The sequence below is a fragment of the Buteo buteo genome, chromosome 4 (assembly GCF_964188355.1).
Source record: "Buteo buteo chromosome 4, bButBut1.hap1.1, whole genome shotgun sequence".
Lineage (NCBI taxonomy): Eukaryota > Metazoa > Chordata > Aves > Accipitriformes > Accipitridae > Buteo > Buteo buteo.
The window spans coordinates 26,824,939-26,842,645 of NC_134174.1; the positions used below are offsets into that span (position 1 = coordinate 26,824,939).

Below are 17,707 nucleotides of genomic sequence, written 5' to 3' on the forward strand. Positions count from 1 at the left end.
TTTTGGGGAGGGGGGTGTGTGTGTATTTTGGGGACCCCCTCTCCCCATTGTAACACTGGCAGTGGGTTTATTTTGGGCGTAAAAAGGGGGTTTTGTTTGGGTTTATTTTGTTGCAGGCTGTGGTGACAGCGTCTGCCGTCCATCCACGCGTACACACGCACACAAAGCTCGAGTAATAAATAAAGCTCAGTGCTCCCGTACCAGTAGCCCCCACCTTGGGGCGGGGGGGGGGGCTAGAAAATGGGGGGGGCTCAGTGAAGGTGGGGGTCCCCACTGCCACCCAGGCTGGGCATGGGTGCCAGGAGGGAGCCCCATCACCCTCCCTGGGGTGCACATGCAGCAGGGAAGAGGGTTTGGGGGAGCATGGAGGGTGGCATCCCCCCCGCCCCAGCCTGAGCGATGGAGGTCATAGACCCTTGTCAATATTTCTTAATACTGGTTTTGGTTTTTTTTTGGGGGGGGGGGGGGGCAGCCTGAGGGGGCCACCAGGGAAGGGAGAAGGGGGTGAACAGGCACTTGAGGGTAAAATTTGGCCATATAAAATAAAAAAAAAGCCGAGCAAGAGGCAGCGAGCCCCACATCCCCCCCCCTCCAAAAAAAAAAAGCAATGGGGGCGGAATTGGAGCTGGGGCTGTTTGGGGGGGCCCTCACCTCACCGAAGGTGACATCACCCTCGCCGTTGGGGTCCCTCCTACTCGGCACTGTGCAAATCGAAGGCAACTAGAGGCAAGTGCTGCTTTTTTTTTGGTCGCTCTCGCACCGGTGGCGGCATCGGCACCGGCGTCGGTATCGGCATTGGTACCAGTTTCGGCATCAGTACTGGTATCGGCATCGGTCTCTGCATTGGCACCGGTGTTGGCATCGTCACTGGTATCAGCATCAGCACCGGTATCAGCATCAGCACCAGTGTCAGCATCGTCACCGGTGTCGGCGTTGGCGTTGGCACTGGCACTGGCCTTGGCGCCGGTCTCACAGGCAGACGTTGATCTGCTTGGCAAGCTCCCGCTCGAGGTCGAGGATGAGCGCGTCAAAGTCCTTGAGGTTGAGGCGGGGGCCGAAGGGCGCCTCGGGCTCCTCACCCAGGGCGAAATCAGCCACGAAGAGGGTCCGCCGGTGCGGGGTCCGCCGCGCCGGCACCCCGGTCTCACCATCACCGGCTGCCACCTCGTCGTAGTCGGCATCACTGGCCGTGCCAGGTACCAGTAGGAATTGGTGGTCGCAGATGCTCCAGTCACCGGCGTAGCGGTTGCTGGGGGGGCTCTCCGGTCCTCGGGGACGGTGACGGGCCACCACCGTGCTCTCCAGTAGGTCCAGTCGCAGCGGTGGCCCCCGTTGCTGCTGCGGGCAACTGGGCTGTGCTCCCTCCCGAAATTGGGGGGCTGAGGCCAAGCGGGGGGCTGCAGAGAGAGCGGTAAAGGTGGGGGGCTGTCACCAGGAGGTTTGTTGGTGTTGGCGGGGCCACAGAACTTCTGCTGGGATTGGGGGGGGGGGGGGTGCAGACCAGCAAGAAACTGGGAGACCCCAGGAGAGGTGTTGGATGGCTGGGGGGGCATTGACCAGCTACTGGGAATGGAGGCGGGGGGGGGCCCATGGCAGCAATATGGGGGTCACAGACCACTGGAGCAGCTGCTGGGGATGGTGACACATGGCGGGGGGGGCACAGATGCCTTCCAGAGCCAGGAGGCCCCCCCAAGAGCAATGATATGGGGGTCACAGACCCCTGGAGCTGCTGCCATCAATGGTGGCCCAGGTAGTCGCTGTGCAAAAAGCCCCCCCAAAATGGGTGGGGGGTGCAGGTGTCCCCCCTACACTGCTCACCCGGCCAGGCCTGCAGCAGGTAATGCAACACCTCGATGTGCCTCTTGAAGTCAACGGCGCTGGCGATGTCCTCGCTGTGGGCATAGCTGCGGTTGCCGGTGCCGGTACCGGTGCCAGAGCGCCGGGGCTCCTGGTTCTGGGTGAGCAGGACGGGCCCGAAGCAGACGGCGATGTTCTGCGAGTTCATGCGGTTGAAATCGTGGAAGGAGGCCACCAGGCTGAGGTGGTCCAGGAGCCGCGTCAGCGTGGCCTGGGGGACAAGGTGGCATCAACAGGGATGTCCTCTGATGCCACCCCGTTGTCCCACACCCTCCCAAAACAGACCAAAGGGGAATCGCCCCAGGGGACTTGGCTGCGGATGGTCCCTGGGGCCGAGTCACACAGTGAATGCAGAGGTGGAAATAAATACTTAAATATCAGAGGAATGTGAAGACCTGCTCCCCCCCCAAAAAAATCTTGGGGGGGTCCTGAGTAGGGAGTTGACACAGGGACGTGCCCCATGTCACAGGTCAAGAAATAAGGACTGTCTGCAGTGGCGAGTTGGGATGGGGGGAGACCACGGGGCTGAGCAGCAACGGGATCCCCCCCCGTAATCCCTCACCACAACTGGGCACCCCCTTTTTTGGTGCTGGGCACCCATCTTTTCGGCACTGGGCACTCACCTTCTCAACGTCGGGCAGGCAGTCGAGCAGTGTGACAGCATCCCTCTCTCCTGGGGGCGTCCGGGGGGGTCGCTTGGCCATGGCCTCCAGCACAACGTGGTAGAGTGTGGGGGTGATGAGCGGCGTGGGCAGCTCCCGCAGGTAATCCTTGAGGATCCCTGCAGGTGACAGGACGCAGGGGGGGACGGGACATCAAGCGTGGTCCCGTGGGGTGCACAGGAACCTGCAGGGGCACCCCCACCCCAGAACGAGCACCCACCCGTGATGACGTTGATGTCGGGGTAGAGCTGCTCTGAGAGCGTCACGGCCGCGCTGTCCCTCTCAAAGGCATCACGAAGCTCTTTCTTGACAGCGGCTGAGCCGCAGAGCCGGTACAATCCCACCACCTGCAAACGGGGACACCGTCACCGTGGTTTTGGGGGGGGTTCATCCACTGCAGCCCCCTACAGCCGTCACCATAAGTCCCTGCTCACCTTCAGCCCTCGTTTCTCTATCTCAGCCACGCATTTCTGGATGAGCAGAGGCACTTTGGTGGCCGTCTTCTCCCTCTCCACCAGCTGGCCCAGCTCCACGCCGAAGACACGGGGTTCCCGATCACCAGGACTGTCCCACTGCTCCACCAAAGTGAATTTGGAGTAGAGGATACCGCGAGGTTGCAGCCGCACCGCCAGCTGCTGGGCCCGGCAACCTGTGGAGCCGAGCGGTGCCATCAACAGGGTGCCAAGTCACCAAAACCCAAACCGACCCCACCACCCGGCCGTACCTCTGAAGATGTGGGGCAGGACCACAGTGCCGTGGCAGCAGAGACGGTTGCGGCAGGAGGTGGGATCCCAGGAGAAGACGATCACCTTGAGGTGCCGGGCACCCTCCAGCTCCAGGTTGAAGGTGTGGTTGAGGCCGAGGAACGCCGTCTTGCAGGGCAGCAAAGCCGTGCGAGCCCGGTTGGCCGCGTCCACCTGCAAGACGCAGAAAACCTCCCGGGCTTCGGCCCGTGGTGGCTTCAGGTCCTGCACGCCGTGGAGGTGGACGCTCACCAGCCCCGAGATGTGTTGCCCGCACCGTGGCGGCATCTCCCCGCAGCTGTAGGGGCGGAAAGCGCCCACATCCAGCCCGTTTTCCCCATCCTCCGGTTCGGCACGCACCCCGGCTTTAGCCGGCAGCTCCGGGGAGTCGCCGTCACTCAAGTAGCCGCCTTTGCCAGCCGCTTTGGCTCGTGGCAGCCCTGGCCGTGAAGCCACGCTGCTGTCTAGGTGGTAGCGGCTGATGACGTTGCTGGATTCCTTGCGGCTTTCGGAGGGTGAGGTGCCACCCTCTTGGCCCCGGGGACGGGGGCTGCGTAGGCTCAGCTTCCTCCGTAGCTCCGGCAGCTTCTTCATCTTCATGGAGAGACGACGTACGGTACCTGGGGACTTCACCTTGTTGAGGGAACGGCCCTTCTTGGGGCTGGCAGGGGGCGAGGGGGTGGTCAGCCCTGTCCCCGAGCTCACACATGGGATCGGCATCTTCACTGTGGGGGGGGAAAAAGGGGTGAGTGGGTCCTGGGGGGGTGCACTGGGAAGCCTGGGTGGGACAGGGCTGCTCCCCGGAAACTGCCGTGGGGTGGAGGGAGGGTCCCATGGGATGGGGTGGCGGGGGGACGGGACAGGCACAATGTCCTGGGGGACAGGGAAGGGATAGGGACTACAGGGTCTGGGGGACACTTCCCTGGGGGGGGTCAGGGACTGTGGGGTCCGGAGAACGGTCTCCTGGGGGATGGGGAAGGGATGGGGACTGTAGGGTCCAGGAGACATCCTTGGGGACAGGGATGGTGAGGTCCCTTCTGGGAAGGGACAGGAACCACTGGCCTGGGGATAGGGAAGGGATGGGGACCAAGGGATCAGGATGATGCTGTCCTAGGGGACAGGGACCATGGGGTCCGGGGACACGGACCATTGGGTCTGGGGACCATGGGGTACAGGGGACACCAGGAACAGGGACTATCAGGTTTAGGGACCACAGGGTCCAGGAAACCTCATGGGGGACAGAGAAAGGACAAAGACCACAGGGTACTGCAGATGGAGACAGGACCATGTCCAGGGGACACTCTCCTGGAGGGGTGACAGGAGGACAAGGGCTTTGGGGGACCGGGGGCCACCACTGTCCCACCTCTCCCTGACCCGTAGTCACGTGCCGCCCCTCACCACAAGCCTGGGTCCTGCTGGCTCCCGACTCCTCTCCTCGGCCAGCCGTGGACAGCGCTGAGGCCGTGCCGCTGCGAGGTCCGGAACTCTCTGCCATCCCCAAACTACCACGGGGGGGGTCTTCCCTACCCGTCTTCGGGGGTGACTCCCCACCATGGCCCCTCTCGATGTCACGACTCCCTCCGCTCCATGTCTTCCAGGAGCTCCCAGGCTGGGGGTCCTCATCTTCAGGGATGGGATTGTACCAAATCTCGCCCTCACTGCCAGCAGTGCCGGCATCCACCTCAGCTCCACCGCCCGGCTCATCCAGGCCTGGTCCCTTCACCGATGACAGCACCCAGTGCCGGCTGCTCCGCTCCAAGCTCTGCAGGTAGGCACCGTGCCCAGGGCTCCTACTGAGACCACCCAGCTCCCCAGAGCCGTTCACCGCCTCGGCTTCCTCCGCCGGCTCCACGTCTTCCTCGCTGGGCTGCTCGATGCCGGGCCGGGGACTGCTAGCAGCAGGGTCCGGCTTGCCGGCATCTGCCGGATCTGGTGCGGCTTTGGGAGGCAGTAGCTGCCTCTCATCGCGGCCGCCGCAGGAAAACCGGGCCCAGTTTTGCTTGCGGGATGCTGCCGGCACCGGCTCCACCGATGCCGCCTCAGGGTCCACCGGAGAATCGGGGCTTGGCGGAGGATGCTCTGCGGGAGGAAGGAAAAGAGCTGGGCTGAGTACGGGGGTTCCCAAAACACCAACGGGGAGCCCACCGGGACACAAGGACCTCTTTCTCTCGTCCCGTCCCCACCAAGCATTTCGCCACACCACCCACCATCCTCAACCCGAATCCGTTGCCGTCCCGAATGGGACCCCCCTTCCCCATGCCGGCTCTGCCGGGGCGGCGGGCAGGCGCAGGCAGCTGCGCGTAGCCCCTTGCCAAGCGGGATTTCCGGTTGTTTACTGCTGGCCGGACCCGTGGCCGTGCTCCCACCGCCCTGGTGTGGGCAAGGGGAGCCCCGGCAAGGAAATGGGGGGGGGGGGGGGGGCACGGCTGAACCCCTCTGCACCCCAATAGGGACAGGGCTGCACCCCAATAGGGATGGGGGTGGCTCTGCCTGTGTCCCTTGGCTCTGTGCCGCAAGGCAGGGTCCTGTCCCCCCTGCCTCACACACACACACACAGGGGGGGTCACCCCAATAGTGCACCCCCATTCCCTGCACACCCCCCCCAGTTCATTTGTGGCCCCCCCCCACGTTGTCTGCATCCCTCCAACTTGTGCATCCCAATCTCCCCTCGCACCCCTTTACCCTGTGCAGCCCAATCCCCCTGCACCCACAGCCCCCCCACCGTGGCACCCCATGGACCCCCACAATCCCCAGAATCCCCCCCCGAGCCCCATGACACCATGGCTTGGTGTGGGGCTCCTCCAGAGATGTGTGGTGGGGGCAGGAGGGACCTGGGTGGGGGACACCCCCAATTGCTGTAGGGTACTGAGGGAGCTGGGGTGATGGGTGCCCCTTCCTTGGGGGGCAGGAGGGAAAATTGGGACATGGGGGGGGGGGGGCTTGCTGGGGGAACAGGACCCCAGGGTAATGGGAGACCCTTTCTGGGGGGGGTGGGAGATATCCCTTCGGGGGGGGGGGAGCAGAAGGGACCCCAGGGTGATGGGGGTCCCTTCCATGGGGGGCAGGAGGGACCCTGGGTGATGGGGGACCCTTCCTTGAGGGGTCCCTTCTTGGGGGGGGGCAAAAGGGACCCCAGAGTGATGGGGGCTCTCTTCTTTGGGGTATATAACCCCGAAGCGATGGGGTATCTTCCTTGGGGGGGGGTCCCTTCCTTTTTTGGGGGGGGGGGGGCTGGGGATGGGCAGGAGTGACCCCAGGGTGATGGGACAGGCCTCTTCTTTAGGGTACAGGACCCCAGAGTGATGGAGGACCCTTCCTTGGAGGGGGGGGACGGGACGGGACGCAGGAGGGACCCCAGGGTGATGGGGGGGGTCCCTTCCTTGGGGGGGGGGTCCCTTCCTCTGGGGGGTGTCCCCTCCTTGAGGGGGGCTCCCTTCCCTGGGGGGGGGTCCCTTCCTTGGGGGGGGGTCCCCTCTTTGAGGGGGTGGTCCCTTCCTCTGGGGGGGTCCCTTCCTTGAGGGGGGGGGTCCCTTCCTTGAGGTGGGGGGTCGCTTCCCTGGGGGGGGTCCCTTCCTTTGGGGGGGTGTCCCTTCCTTGAGGTGGGGGGTGTCGAAGGGAGCCTGGGGTAATGTTTGGGGAGGGGGGGGGTGCTGTTGTCCGTACCTCTGTCCTTGGCGTCCGCCTTCTTGCCCCGCGGGCGGTCGCGGCCCCTCAGGCGGGAGAAGGTCCGCCGCAGCAACGGCTCCGCCATCTCCCGCCCCGCTCCCCCCTCACCGGGGTCCCCTCACACCCCTGGGCGACCCCCGGCCCCTCCACCTCCTCGGCCTCGCCCAGGTCCCCTTTCAGCCCCTCTCGGTCCCCTCAACCCAACCCCGGTCCCCCCTCAGGCCCTTCGTCGCCGTCGCCCTCCCCCGCCTTCTCCCCTCCTCACAGCGGCGGGGCCTGCAGCGGCGGCGGCGCCGCCATCCCGCGGCGCGAATTCCTGGGATGCCGCCGGCAGCGCTGCCGGGAGCTGTAGTCCGGAACCACCGCGACCACCCCCCCGCTACAGAGACAGCCCCCCCCCCAAAGCTTGAACCGGGAACAACCCCTCTGAACCGACGGGGACCCCCCCAGGAGCGGGGAGAGCCCCCCCAGAAGGAGAGAGATCTACCCCCCCCCAGATCCCGGCCCACAGCCAAAGGGTGAGGGGATGTGGGGAGGTTTGGGGGGGTCTGGGGGGGGGTATTTGGAGGGCTGGAGGGTATTTAAGGGGGGCTGGGGGGGTATTTAGGGGAGTCTTAGGGGGTATTTGGGGTCTGGGGAGTATTTGGGGGGAGGGGGGTGTCTGGGGGTCTGGAGGGAGATTTGGGGGGGTGTCTGGGGGTCTGGAGGGGGATTTGGGGGAGATTTGGGGGTCTAAAGGGGGGCTTGGGGCGTATTTGGTCGTCTAGAGGGGGATTTCGGGGGTATTTGGGGGTCTAGAGGGGGGTTTAGAGGAGTCTGGAGGGTATTTAGGGAGGTCTGGGGGGTACTTGGGGGAGCTGTGGGGTGGGGTGTTTGGGGGTCTGGAGGGCATTTTAGAGGGGTCTGGGGATATTTGGGGGAGACCTGGAGGGTGTTTGGGGGTCTGTGAGGCATTTAGGGGGGGTCTAGGGGAATTTGGGGGTCTGGAGGGGGATTTAGGGGAGTCTGGGGGTGTATTTAGGGAGGTCTGGGGAGTACTTGGGGAGCTGTGGGGTGGGGTATTTGGGGGTCTGGAGGGCATTTTAGAGGGGTCTGGGGATATTTGGGGGAGACCTGGAGGGTGTTTGGGGGTCTGTGAGGCATTTAGGGGGGGTCTAGGGGAATTTGGGGGTCTGGAGGGGGATTTAGGGGAGTCTGGGGGGGTAATTGGGGATCCTGGGGGGTACTTGGGGGAGCTCTGGAGGGGGGTATTTGGGAGAGCTCTGGGGGAGTTTTAGAGGGGTCTGAGGATATTTGGGGGAGACATGGCTGGTATTTGGGGGTCTGTGAGGCACTTAGGGCAGAGGGATATTTGGGGGTCTAGAGGGGGATTTAGGGGAGTCTGGGGGTATTTGGGGGAGACCTGGCAGGTATTTGATGGTCTGTGAGGCATTTAGGGGGGTCTGGAGGTATTTGGGGGAGCCCTGGGGGCTATTTGGGAGTCTGGGGGTGTTTGGGGGAGACCTGGGTGGTATTTGGGGGTCTGGGAGATATTTAAGGGGGTCTGGGGGGTATTTGGAGGGTCCTGGGGGAGTTATTTGGGGGTCAGGGAGGTATTAAAGAAAGTCTAGGGGGGCATTTGGGGGAGGCCTGAGGAGTATTTGGGGGTCTAGAGGGGGATTTAGGGGGTCTGGGGAGTACTTGGGGATCTGGGGGATATTTTGGGGAGCCTGAAGGTAATTAAAGGGATCATGGAGGATTGTGGGGAGCCTGGAGGCCCAAGACCCTCCCGCCCCAATCCTCCATGTGGCATCACCCCCGAAACCACCACTGCTCTGCTGAGTGACCCCAAAACCCAGAGCCAGGAGCTGCCCTGCACCCATCCACCACACACCATCAGGGGTCCCCCATCCCACGCAGCCACCCCCACCCCATCACCAGAGCAAGGCCTCACTCTGCATACGTGTTTATTGCCCTGCAGGGAACCCCACTCCACCCCGTACCCCAAATTTTCCCCGGAGATCCATCCATGGACCCCAAACGGATGTGCTGAAGGTCAGGGCTACATCCTGGAGTGCTGCAGGTTAGATGTGGCAAGTGGAAAGGGGTCGGGGGGAGCCCCCGGAGGGGGTGGTGGGTGCTGGTTGGGGGGTCAGGGGTCTTGGGGTGTCCCTCGCACGCTCAGGGGTGTCCCTTGCACACCCAGGGGAGTTGACTTGTGCAGGGGTAGTCGTACCACTCGCCATCCTCCCTCACCACTGCGCAGTTCTCCTGGTGCCCGCCGTTGGGCTCATTCCTGTGCCAAAAGCTGCAACGAGATGGGGGGGGGGGGGAATCGGGACAGCTTAGGTGTGTCCCCCTGCGTCCCTAAGCCCCCATCCCCTTGTCCCCAGTGCCCGCTGGGCTGTACCTGCTTTCCCGGGGTAGGATAGTCCCGTTCGCCCGCTTCCAGGTACCCTCGACCTCCTCATCCCTGATGCTGAGCCAGGAGGAGGTTTGCAGTATGGTCCGGATGTGATCCTGGGGGCAAAGGCAGCGTCACCCCCATGGCAGAGCTCCCCCACGGCCCCCTGCCCACCCTCGGGGACAGTGGGGGACAGCAGGTCCCGGTGGCAGGTAGGACCTGATGCCATATCCCCCCCCTCAATACCCCACATCTCCCCAATGCTGACACAACCTCTGCCCTGGAGTGGGGGGATGTGGGGGGGAGTTTGGGGTTTTTTTATTGGTATCGGGGGACAGTTCAGAGGAGATTTGGGGTCGGGGACGGCAGGGTGAGGGTCCATGGGACACTAGGGCTGGGGTTAAGTTCGGGTTATACACATGTTTGGGGTCGCAGTTATGAAAAATGAGGGTTAGAGTTCAAGTTAGAGCCTCATTGGGGTCTGGACTATCTTAGGGTTGGTTTAAGTCCTATATATTTAGGGTTAGGGCTGGGTTAGAGCCTCATTGGGGTCTGGAGGATCTTAGGGTTAGCTTAAGTCCTGTGTATTTAGGGTTAGGGCTGGGCTAGGGCCCTGGTGGGGTTTGGGCTGGCTTAGGGTTAAGTCAAGTCCTATAAATACATGTTAGGTTTAGGATAGGGATAGGATTACAGTTATGGATAATCAGATTAGGGTTGTGGTTAGGGACAGGGTTAAGGTCAGGGTTACCGTTAGGGTTAGGGTCAGGGTCAGGGTTATGGTGAGGTTTAGGATTAGGCTTAGGGTTAGGGATAGAGTTAGGGATAGGTTTCAGATGGATTTGGTTCAGTTAAATTAGGGTTATGGCTCTCTTAGGAGTGGGGTTGGGCTTAATTGCAGAAATATTAGGTCCTAGAGTGTAAATTTTGGGTTAAAAGGACAAAATTTGGGTAAAGCTTAGGGTGAGGGCTCAGCAGCACCCACCTGTGGGAAAAGTGAGGTGTGGGGTGACCCCAAACCTGTCGTAGGGTTCAGGACAGGGTTTAAGGGCTTTCAGCTGCTGCCCATCCCACAGAAGATCATAACCTCCCCACAAAGCCCACCTCAGGCACCACAGTGTCCCCCCTCCCCATCCCCTTTCCCGGATGCCTGGATCCGTCCCCCCTTCACCTTCTCCTCGGGGCTGTCCACCTCCAGGAGCTGCATGCCCAGGACTGAGCAGAAGTGCTGGGCCTTCTCCCAGGAACTCACCGTCTTGGAGTAGAAATAGCAGGACTTCCCAAAATGGGTCCAGCCTTTGGAGCAAGGGGGACAGCCTGGGAAGGGGGGACACAGAAAAGTGGGGGGGTCACCCCTCAGCTGGGGCTGCGAGACCCCATAAATTGGGGACAGCCCTGGCCGGAGCCACGACCCCAGCTGCTGAGCATCGCCACTGGGTTAGCATCACAGCTGGGTTAGGGTTAGAGCGCTGCTGGAGTTTGGGTTAAATCCTATATATTGAGAGTTAGGACTGGGTTAGGGTCCCATTGGGGTTTGGGTTTAGCTTTAGTCCTATATGTTTAGGGTTACAGCTGGGTTGGGGTTAGGACCATGCTGAATTTTGGGCCAAATTAGGGTTATCTTAAATCCTAGATATTTAGGAGTTAGAGTTATGACCCCACTGGGATTAGGGCTTCTTTAGGGTTAATTTAAATCCTATATATTTAGGGTTAGGCTGGGTTCGGATTATTGAGGTTTGGGCTAGATCAGGGTTAGTTTAAATCCTACATATTTAGGATTACAAATGGTTTATGCTTAAGGCCCTGCTGGGGTTTGGGCTAGATTAGGTTTAAGTTAAGTCACATGTATTTAGGGTTAAGTCTGCATCAGGGTTAGAGTCCCATTAGGGTTTGGGCTCAGTTAGGGTTAGGTTAAGTCACCTAAGTCACCCTAAAGGTAGGGTTAGGGTCCCATTAGGGTTTGGGCTCAGTTAGGGTTAGGTTAAAAGTCACCTAAGTCACCCTAAAGGTAGGGTTAGGTCAGGTTTAGGGCCTTGTTGCAGTTTGAGTTTAGTTTAAGCTGTATCTGTGCCAGGTTAGGGCTGAACTTCATCCAGTGTAGGGTTAGGCGAAGCACTAAGTATTTGGGATAAAGGTGCCAGGACTGACAGGAGCGGGAACAGACGTCGTCCTTGCTCCCGTGGACGACCCAGCGGCTCCACTCGCGGTTCCCGGTGTAAAGCATCACCGTGTGCTGCGGGTGGTTGCCGTAATTGAAGTAGAGATCGTAGCCGACGAGTGCCAACAGCCCGCCGTCACGGCACTCCCACCGCTGCAGCTCGCCGTCGTCCCGGCACGGCTCCAGCCCCACGACTGCCCAGCTTTGCCCACGGGTTGCCGTAATGCAGTGCTGGCTCCCCCAGCCCCGTAGCCGGCCCCCTTGTAACCACTGGAACCGTTGTGCCGTGGCATCGGGCTGGCACTTCGTCACCATCAGTTGTTGCCCCCTGGCCTCCACGCACTTGCGGTGGTCTTCGTTGTACAGCAGGAAGGAGCAGGAGGCTGTGGAGAGGTTCCCGGTGAACCAGGGGGGGACACATGGAGATTGAGGACACGTCTGTGGGTGTCACTGCAGAAAGGAAGGGGAGGTGGGGGGACACACGGCATGGACACGCACCCACATTCGGCACCTTCTTCACCTTTTCTGCCTCCAGCGCCTCCGTCAGGGCTGCAACTGCGGGGGGGGACACACGGGGACACACACACACAGAGGTCACCCTGTCACTGCAAGGCACAGGGTGTCCCAGAGCCGTTGCTGTGGCAGGGGTGGGAGAGGGGCTGGTGTTGAGGGGTGCTGAGGACTTGCACCCCCCTGGAGACCCCCAACACCCCAATAACCTTAACTCTGCCCCCCAGCAGCCCCGGCATCGTCTCCCCAGGTGGAAGGGGGCTCCCCCGAGCCCTGCAGAGCCCCGCTACTCACTGTGCTGTGAGCCGACAGCGAGAAAGATCACGTTCATCAGCACCGAGACACCCAGCGCCACGGTGCCCACCAGCACCAGCTTCTCCCTGGAGCAGCACCCTGACACTGAGGAGGGTGGGTGAGTGACGGCCAGCCCCTCGTTTGGGCAGAGCTGGGTGGCACCGGCTTTAACCGCAGCGTGGTTTTGTCCTTTTGACGATGCTCTCGCCCTTGCCCATGCCGTACCTGGGGGGTCAGGCACGTGCTTCTGGCTTGGCACGGTGTTGGCGGAGTCCAAGGGCTCGTACGGGTTCTCCTCTGTGGAGCACAGGTCGCTGCAGGCTGGGGAGGGGATAGTGGTGAGGGGATCTCCCCCTCCCAGTGCCACCATGATCCCTGGGGACTCCCCTCGAGCACGAGGGTGAGGGATTTGCCCTGGTGCCACTTCTCTGAGGACCCCCCCCAGGTGTCTCCGACCTCCCTAGGGATCACCCTTGGGCACCAAGGATGGAAATGGGGGTCCCCTCCAGTGCCACTGTCTGCCTTGGGGACCCCCTTCTTGGACACTGGGGGTGGGAGAGTCTCCCCAGGGGTCACCAACCATCCCAGGGATGCCCCCTTGGACACCAGGCACAGGGACGGGGATCCCCCTCAGTGCCACTGCCCACCCTGGGGGCACCCTTCAGGGACCAGGGCTGGAGATGGGGGGTCCCCTTCGGTGCCCTCTTGGGTGCCTTCTAGGTGCCACCACTTTCCCCGGGACCCCAGTTGGGCACCAGGGATGGAGATGGGGATCCCTCCCTGGTACCACAGTCCATCCTGGGGACCCCCCCTCAGTCACCAGGGATGGGGGAACCCCCCCCGGGTGCCACCACCCACCCTAGGATCCTCCCTTGGGTACTGGGGACAGAGACAGGGAATGCCCCCCAACACTGTGAGACCCCAAAAGTGACATGGGGTGTGCATTAGGGACTGCTGGGCTCGCCCCCACCCCATCCAGCACCCTGGGGTGCTCCCTACCTTCCCCGCCGCTGAGCTCCAGCTCCCACATTTGCCCCTGCCCGGCTTGGCTGGACTCAATGTTGCCGTACATTGTCCCTGCGGCGCTGAAAAGCTGTCCCCAGTGGGTGTCCCCGCTGATAAATCCGCCGGGAAGCGGGTGAGGGGGGGGTGCCGGATGCACCCTCACCCCGGGGATGGGCCTCGAAGGGGCCCCTGAGCATCCGGCAGCTCCCTCCTTGCACCCCAAAGCTTGGCTGGAGGTGGCACCACCAGTGACAGTCCCCAGTGGGTGCTGGCAAAGACCCCGGTGTCCTTAGGGTCTCGGTGCAGGAAGGCCCTGTTGGGGGGGGGCAAGGGTGCTGCCTGGTTGAGGGGCTGGGTGCTGGGTGGCATGTGGAGGACTCGGGGAGAGCAAGGGCCGGGTGTCCCCATGGCAGAGGTGTCCCCGTGGCAGTGCCTGGGGTGTCCCCATGCCCAGGGTGCCCCCACCATGCCCACGCTCAGCAGATGCCAGTGTCCCTGTGGCAGTGCCCGTGGTGTCCCTGTCACCAGGGTGTCCCAATGCCCGGCACATCCCTGGCGTCTGCCCACACCTGGGTGCCCCCACATCCATCCCAGCACCCGTGGGAGAGCCGGGTGGCCCCGAGCCGGGTGCTGGCCCCATGCTGGCTCTGGCCACGCAGGAAGAACTGGGTGCTATCAGCACCCACCAGCCCCGGCCACGGCTCCCCGGCCACCCGCCGGCACCCGGCTTATCGCATCCGGTGAGAGCGGGCACCCAATGCCGTGGGGCGGGCACAGGGCTGCAGGGCTGGCCGTGAGGCCGTGGCAGAGCCAGCTGTGCCGTGGTGGTCATGGGTGTCCCGTGGTGGTGCCGGGCGTGTCGTGGTAGGGTTGGGTGTGTTGTGGTGGTATCAGGTGTGCCATGGCTCTGCCGGGTGTCCCGTGGTGGTGCTGGGTGTCCTGTGGTGATGCCAGATGTCCCACTGTGGTGCTGGTTGTCCTGTGGTGATGCTGGGTGTGCCATGGTTGTACTGCCTGTATCGTGGTGTTGCCAGGTGTCCTGTGGTTGTGCCAGGTGTGCCACAGTGATGCTGGCCATCCCATGGTTGTGTTAGGTGTGCCGGATGTGCCATCATGGTGCTGGCTGTCCCAAAGTGGTGCCAGGTAGCCCATGGTGGTGCCGGGTGTCCCATGGTGGTACTGAGTGTCCCATGGTGGTGCCAGCTGTCCCATTGCGGTGCAGGCTGTCCCATGCCTGTGCCAGGTGTCCTGTGGTTGTGCCAGGTGTGCCACAGTGATGCTGGCTGTCCCGTGGTGGTGTCAGGTGTGCCGTAGTGCTGCTGGCTGTGCCAGGTGACCCATGGTGGTGCCAAGTGTCCCATGGCTGTACTGGGTGTCCCATGGTGGTGCCAGCTGTGCCATGGTGATGCCGGGTGTCCCATGGCTGTACTGGGTGTCCTGTGCCATGGTGATGCCGGGTGTCCCATGGCTGTACTGGGTGTCCCATGTCAGTGCCAGGCGGCCCATGGTGATGTCAGCTGTCCCACGGCGGTGCCGGCTGTGCCAGGGCTGCGCCGGCTGTCCTGCGGTGGTGCCAGGTGTGTGGTAGCAGTGCCGGCTGTCCCGTGGCGGTGCCGGCTGTCCCGTGGCCATGTCAAGTGTCCCCTGGTTGTGCCAGGTGTGCCACGGTGATGCCGGCTGTCCCACGGTGGTGTCAGGTGTGCCGTGGTGGTGCCGGCTGTCCCCCCACGGTGACAGTTGTGCCGGGTGCCCCCACGGGTCCCCCCCACCTATCCCCGTCCTCGCAGGACCCCCCCCCCACCCCTCCCGTTCCCCCGTGTGTCCCCAGAGGTGTGTGTCGTCGTCCCCCCGCAGGGGTCCCCACGCGTGTCTCCGTCCCTCCCCACGCGTGTGTCCCCCTCCGCGGCCGCCAGGTGGCGCCGTCACGCCCGGAGGGGCGGGGCCGAGCGTGGGGAGGCGGGGGTCGGTACCGGGGAGGGGGAGACACCGGGAACGGGAGCGGGGGATACTGGGAACGGCGAGCCGGGACTGGGGTGAAGCCGGTGGGGGAGTCACCCGGTACCGGGGAGAGGGGGAGCCGATACCGGGGAGGAGGGGTCTGTACCGGGCTGCGGGGCCTGGTTACTGGCAAAGAGATGGGTGTACTGGGCTGGTACCGGGGAACTGGAAAGCCGGTAGTGGGGGACCAGTTTGGGGCTGGGGAAGGCACTGGGGAGTGGGACCCATCGGTACCAGGGCACCGGGTTGCCCATGGGGACCTGTCCCTATCACCTGCGACACCATCACCAGCTGGGCCCAGCACCCATCACCGGTGTCCTGGTGTCCCTGGGGTGTCCCCGGTACCGGCTGGGGGAGGGATCCACCACCACCCCAGTGTGAACCCCCCCCTTGGGTGCTGCCTGCTCACCCCTTCTCTCCTTGCACCGCAGACGGGACCCAGGAGGACACTGGCAGCACCGAAACCACACCAGGGTGCCGGGACGGGATGGACACCGGCAGCGCTGATTTGGGGCCACAATGCCAGGCTGGGGCAGATGCCGGCAGTGCCGAATCGATGCCAGTGAGTCAGGACGGTGAGGACACCGGCAGTGCTGATTTGAAGTCACCGTGCCAACACCGAGCAGATGCTACCAGTGCCAAACTGACACCAGGCAGCCAGGACAGGGCAGGCACCGGCAGTGCCAAAATGATGCTGCGGTGTTGGGCTGATGCTGGCAGTGCCAACTGGGGGCTGCAGTGCCAGGATGACAGTGCCAAACCGATGCCAGCATGCCAGGGCCGGGAAGACACCAACAGTGCCATTTTGGGGACACACCACCAGAACCAGGCAGACACCAGCAGCTCCAAACTGATACCAGGGTGCCAGGATGAAGCAGCCATCAGCAGTGCCAGTTTGGGGACACAAAGCCAGGACACGGCAGATGCCGGCAGCACCAAATCAGCCCCACAGAACCAACCCGAGGAGGATGCCGCCAAGCCTAGCCAGCACAATGGTGGGGCCATGGCAGTGAGTGCCCGTCCCTTTCGGTGCGGGGCATGTGGGAAGCGGTTCGGGGCGAGCGCCACGCTGATGCGGCACCAGGCGCTGCATGGAGCTGAGCGCCCCTTCTCCTGTGCCGAGTGCGGCCGCGGCTTCTGCGACCGGGCGGCACTGGCAACGCACCGGCGAGGGCACACAGGCGAGCGCCCCTTCACCTGCGCCGAGTGCGGCAAAGCCTTTGCCGGCAGCGCAGGGCTCCTGGTACACCAGCGGGTGCACACGGGCGAGCGTCCCTTTGCCTGTGCCGAGTGCGGGCAGCGCTTCCGGCAGAGTGCCCACCTTGCCCAACACCGCCTGGGCACCCACGGCACAGGGCGCCCGCATCCCTGCCCGCAGTGCGGCAAAGCCTTCGCTCTCCGCTCCACGCTGGCCCGGCACACTCAGACCCACACCGGCGAGCGGCCCCACGCCTGCGGCGACTGCGGGCGCCGCTTCCGCCAGCGGGCTCACCTGGCCCGGCACCGCCTGGCACACACGGGCGAGCGCCCCTTCCCCTGCAGTGAGTGCGGCAAAGCCTTCGCCCTCAGCGCCACGCTACTGCGGCACCAGCTGGTGCACACCGGTGAGCGCCCGCACCGCTGCCCCGACTGTCCCCGCGCCTACACCCAAAGCGCCTACCTGGCCCAGCACCGCCGCAGCGCCCACGCCGGCCAACGGCCCCACGCCTGCCCCGAATGCCCGCGGGCTTTTGCCGACCGCGCCAACCTCTTGCGGCATCGCCGGGGTCACGCCGGCGCCCGGCCCCACGCCTGCGGGCAGTGCGGGCGACGCTTCGCCCAGCGGTCGCATCTCCGGGCGCACGCTGGCACCCATGGCGGGCAGGGTCCCTTTGCCTGCGGGCAGTGCGGGCAGCGATTTGGGCGACGGGCAGCGCTGGCAGCTCACGGGCGGGCACACGGCGGGCAGCGGCCCTTTGCCTGTGGGCAGTGCGGGCAGCGCTTCACCCAGCGAGCCAGCCTGGTAGAACATGGCCGGCGACACACGGGCGAGCGGCCTCACCGTTGTCCCCAGTGTCACCGCGGTTTCCGGCATCGCTCGGCGCTGCTGCGGCACCGGCGGGCACATGCCGGGGAGCGTCCCTTTCCCTGCGCCCACTGCGGCCGCCGTTACAGCCGTAGCTCCAACCTCCTCCTGCACCAGCAAGTCCATGCACCCGACTAGCACCCACGGGTGCCGCCGCGGGGGTGTTTGTACAAGTGTTACGGGGTGCCAACAAACACCGTGCCATGGCTTTTGCCGCGCCAGCGGGGGTTGTCCGGCGGTGTCACCCTGGAGCCAAGTGCATCATGCCCCTGTGCCAGCCCCCGGCCTTGAAGCCTTTATCCCCACGGGATGAGCACTGCCTGGTTAGTTTTAAATACTACTACTAATAATAATAATTTAAAAAGAAAA

General features: G+C 63.6%; 3 protein-coding genes across 4 annotated transcripts; 1 reads left to right on the top strand and 2 right to left on the bottom strand.

The window, feature by feature from the left end:
• Positions 1-438: 438 nt before the first annotated feature.
• On the bottom strand, positions 439-7,044 carry SYDE1 (synapse defective Rho GTPase homolog 1). Its single transcript, XM_075025237.1, has 8 exons — positions 6,926-7,044; positions 4,661-5,341; positions 3,244-3,987; positions 2,954-3,168; positions 2,740-2,866; positions 2,481-2,638; positions 1,819-2,068; positions 439-1,397 (listed from the first exon to the last, which is right to left on the bottom strand). Exons 1-8 carry the CDS (start codon positions 7,011-7,013, stop codon positions 970-972), a joined length of 2,691 nt encoding a protein of 896 aa, XP_074881338.1. The 5' UTR covers positions 7,014-7,044; the 3' UTR covers positions 439-969.
• A 295-nt stretch (positions 7,045-7,339) lies between these two features.
• On the top strand, positions 7,340-17,657 carry LOC142029960 (uncharacterized). The gene is made up of 4 exons (XM_075025241.1): positions 7,340-7,446; positions 8,889-8,990; positions 12,204-12,388; positions 15,705-17,657. The coding sequence occupies exon 4, from the start codon at positions 15,761-15,763 to the stop codon at positions 17,474-17,476; it is 1,716 nt and encodes a 571-aa protein (XP_074881342.1). The 5' UTR covers positions 7,340-7,446; positions 8,889-8,990; positions 12,204-12,388; positions 15,705-15,760; the 3' UTR covers positions 17,477-17,657.
• On the bottom strand, positions 8,910-13,358 carry LOC142029961 (macrophage mannose receptor 1-like). Of its 2 annotated transcripts, none has more exons than XM_075025244.1 (7): positions 13,270-13,358; positions 12,271-12,567; positions 11,965-12,021; positions 11,457-11,849; positions 10,480-10,625; positions 9,318-9,427; positions 8,910-9,215 (listed from the first exon to the last, which is right to left on the bottom strand). In XM_075025244.1, the coding sequence occupies exons 1-7, from the start codon at positions 13,340-13,342 to the stop codon at positions 9,089-9,091; spliced, it is 1,203 nt and encodes a 400-aa protein (XP_074881345.1). In that variant the 5' UTR covers positions 13,343-13,358; the 3' UTR covers positions 8,910-9,088. The 2 variants fall into 2 exon arrangements, with proteins under 2 accessions (XP_074881345.1, XP_074881344.1); XM_075025243.1 differs by having other exon boundaries at positions 12,271-12,591.
• Positions 17,658-17,707: the final 50 nt, after the last annotated feature.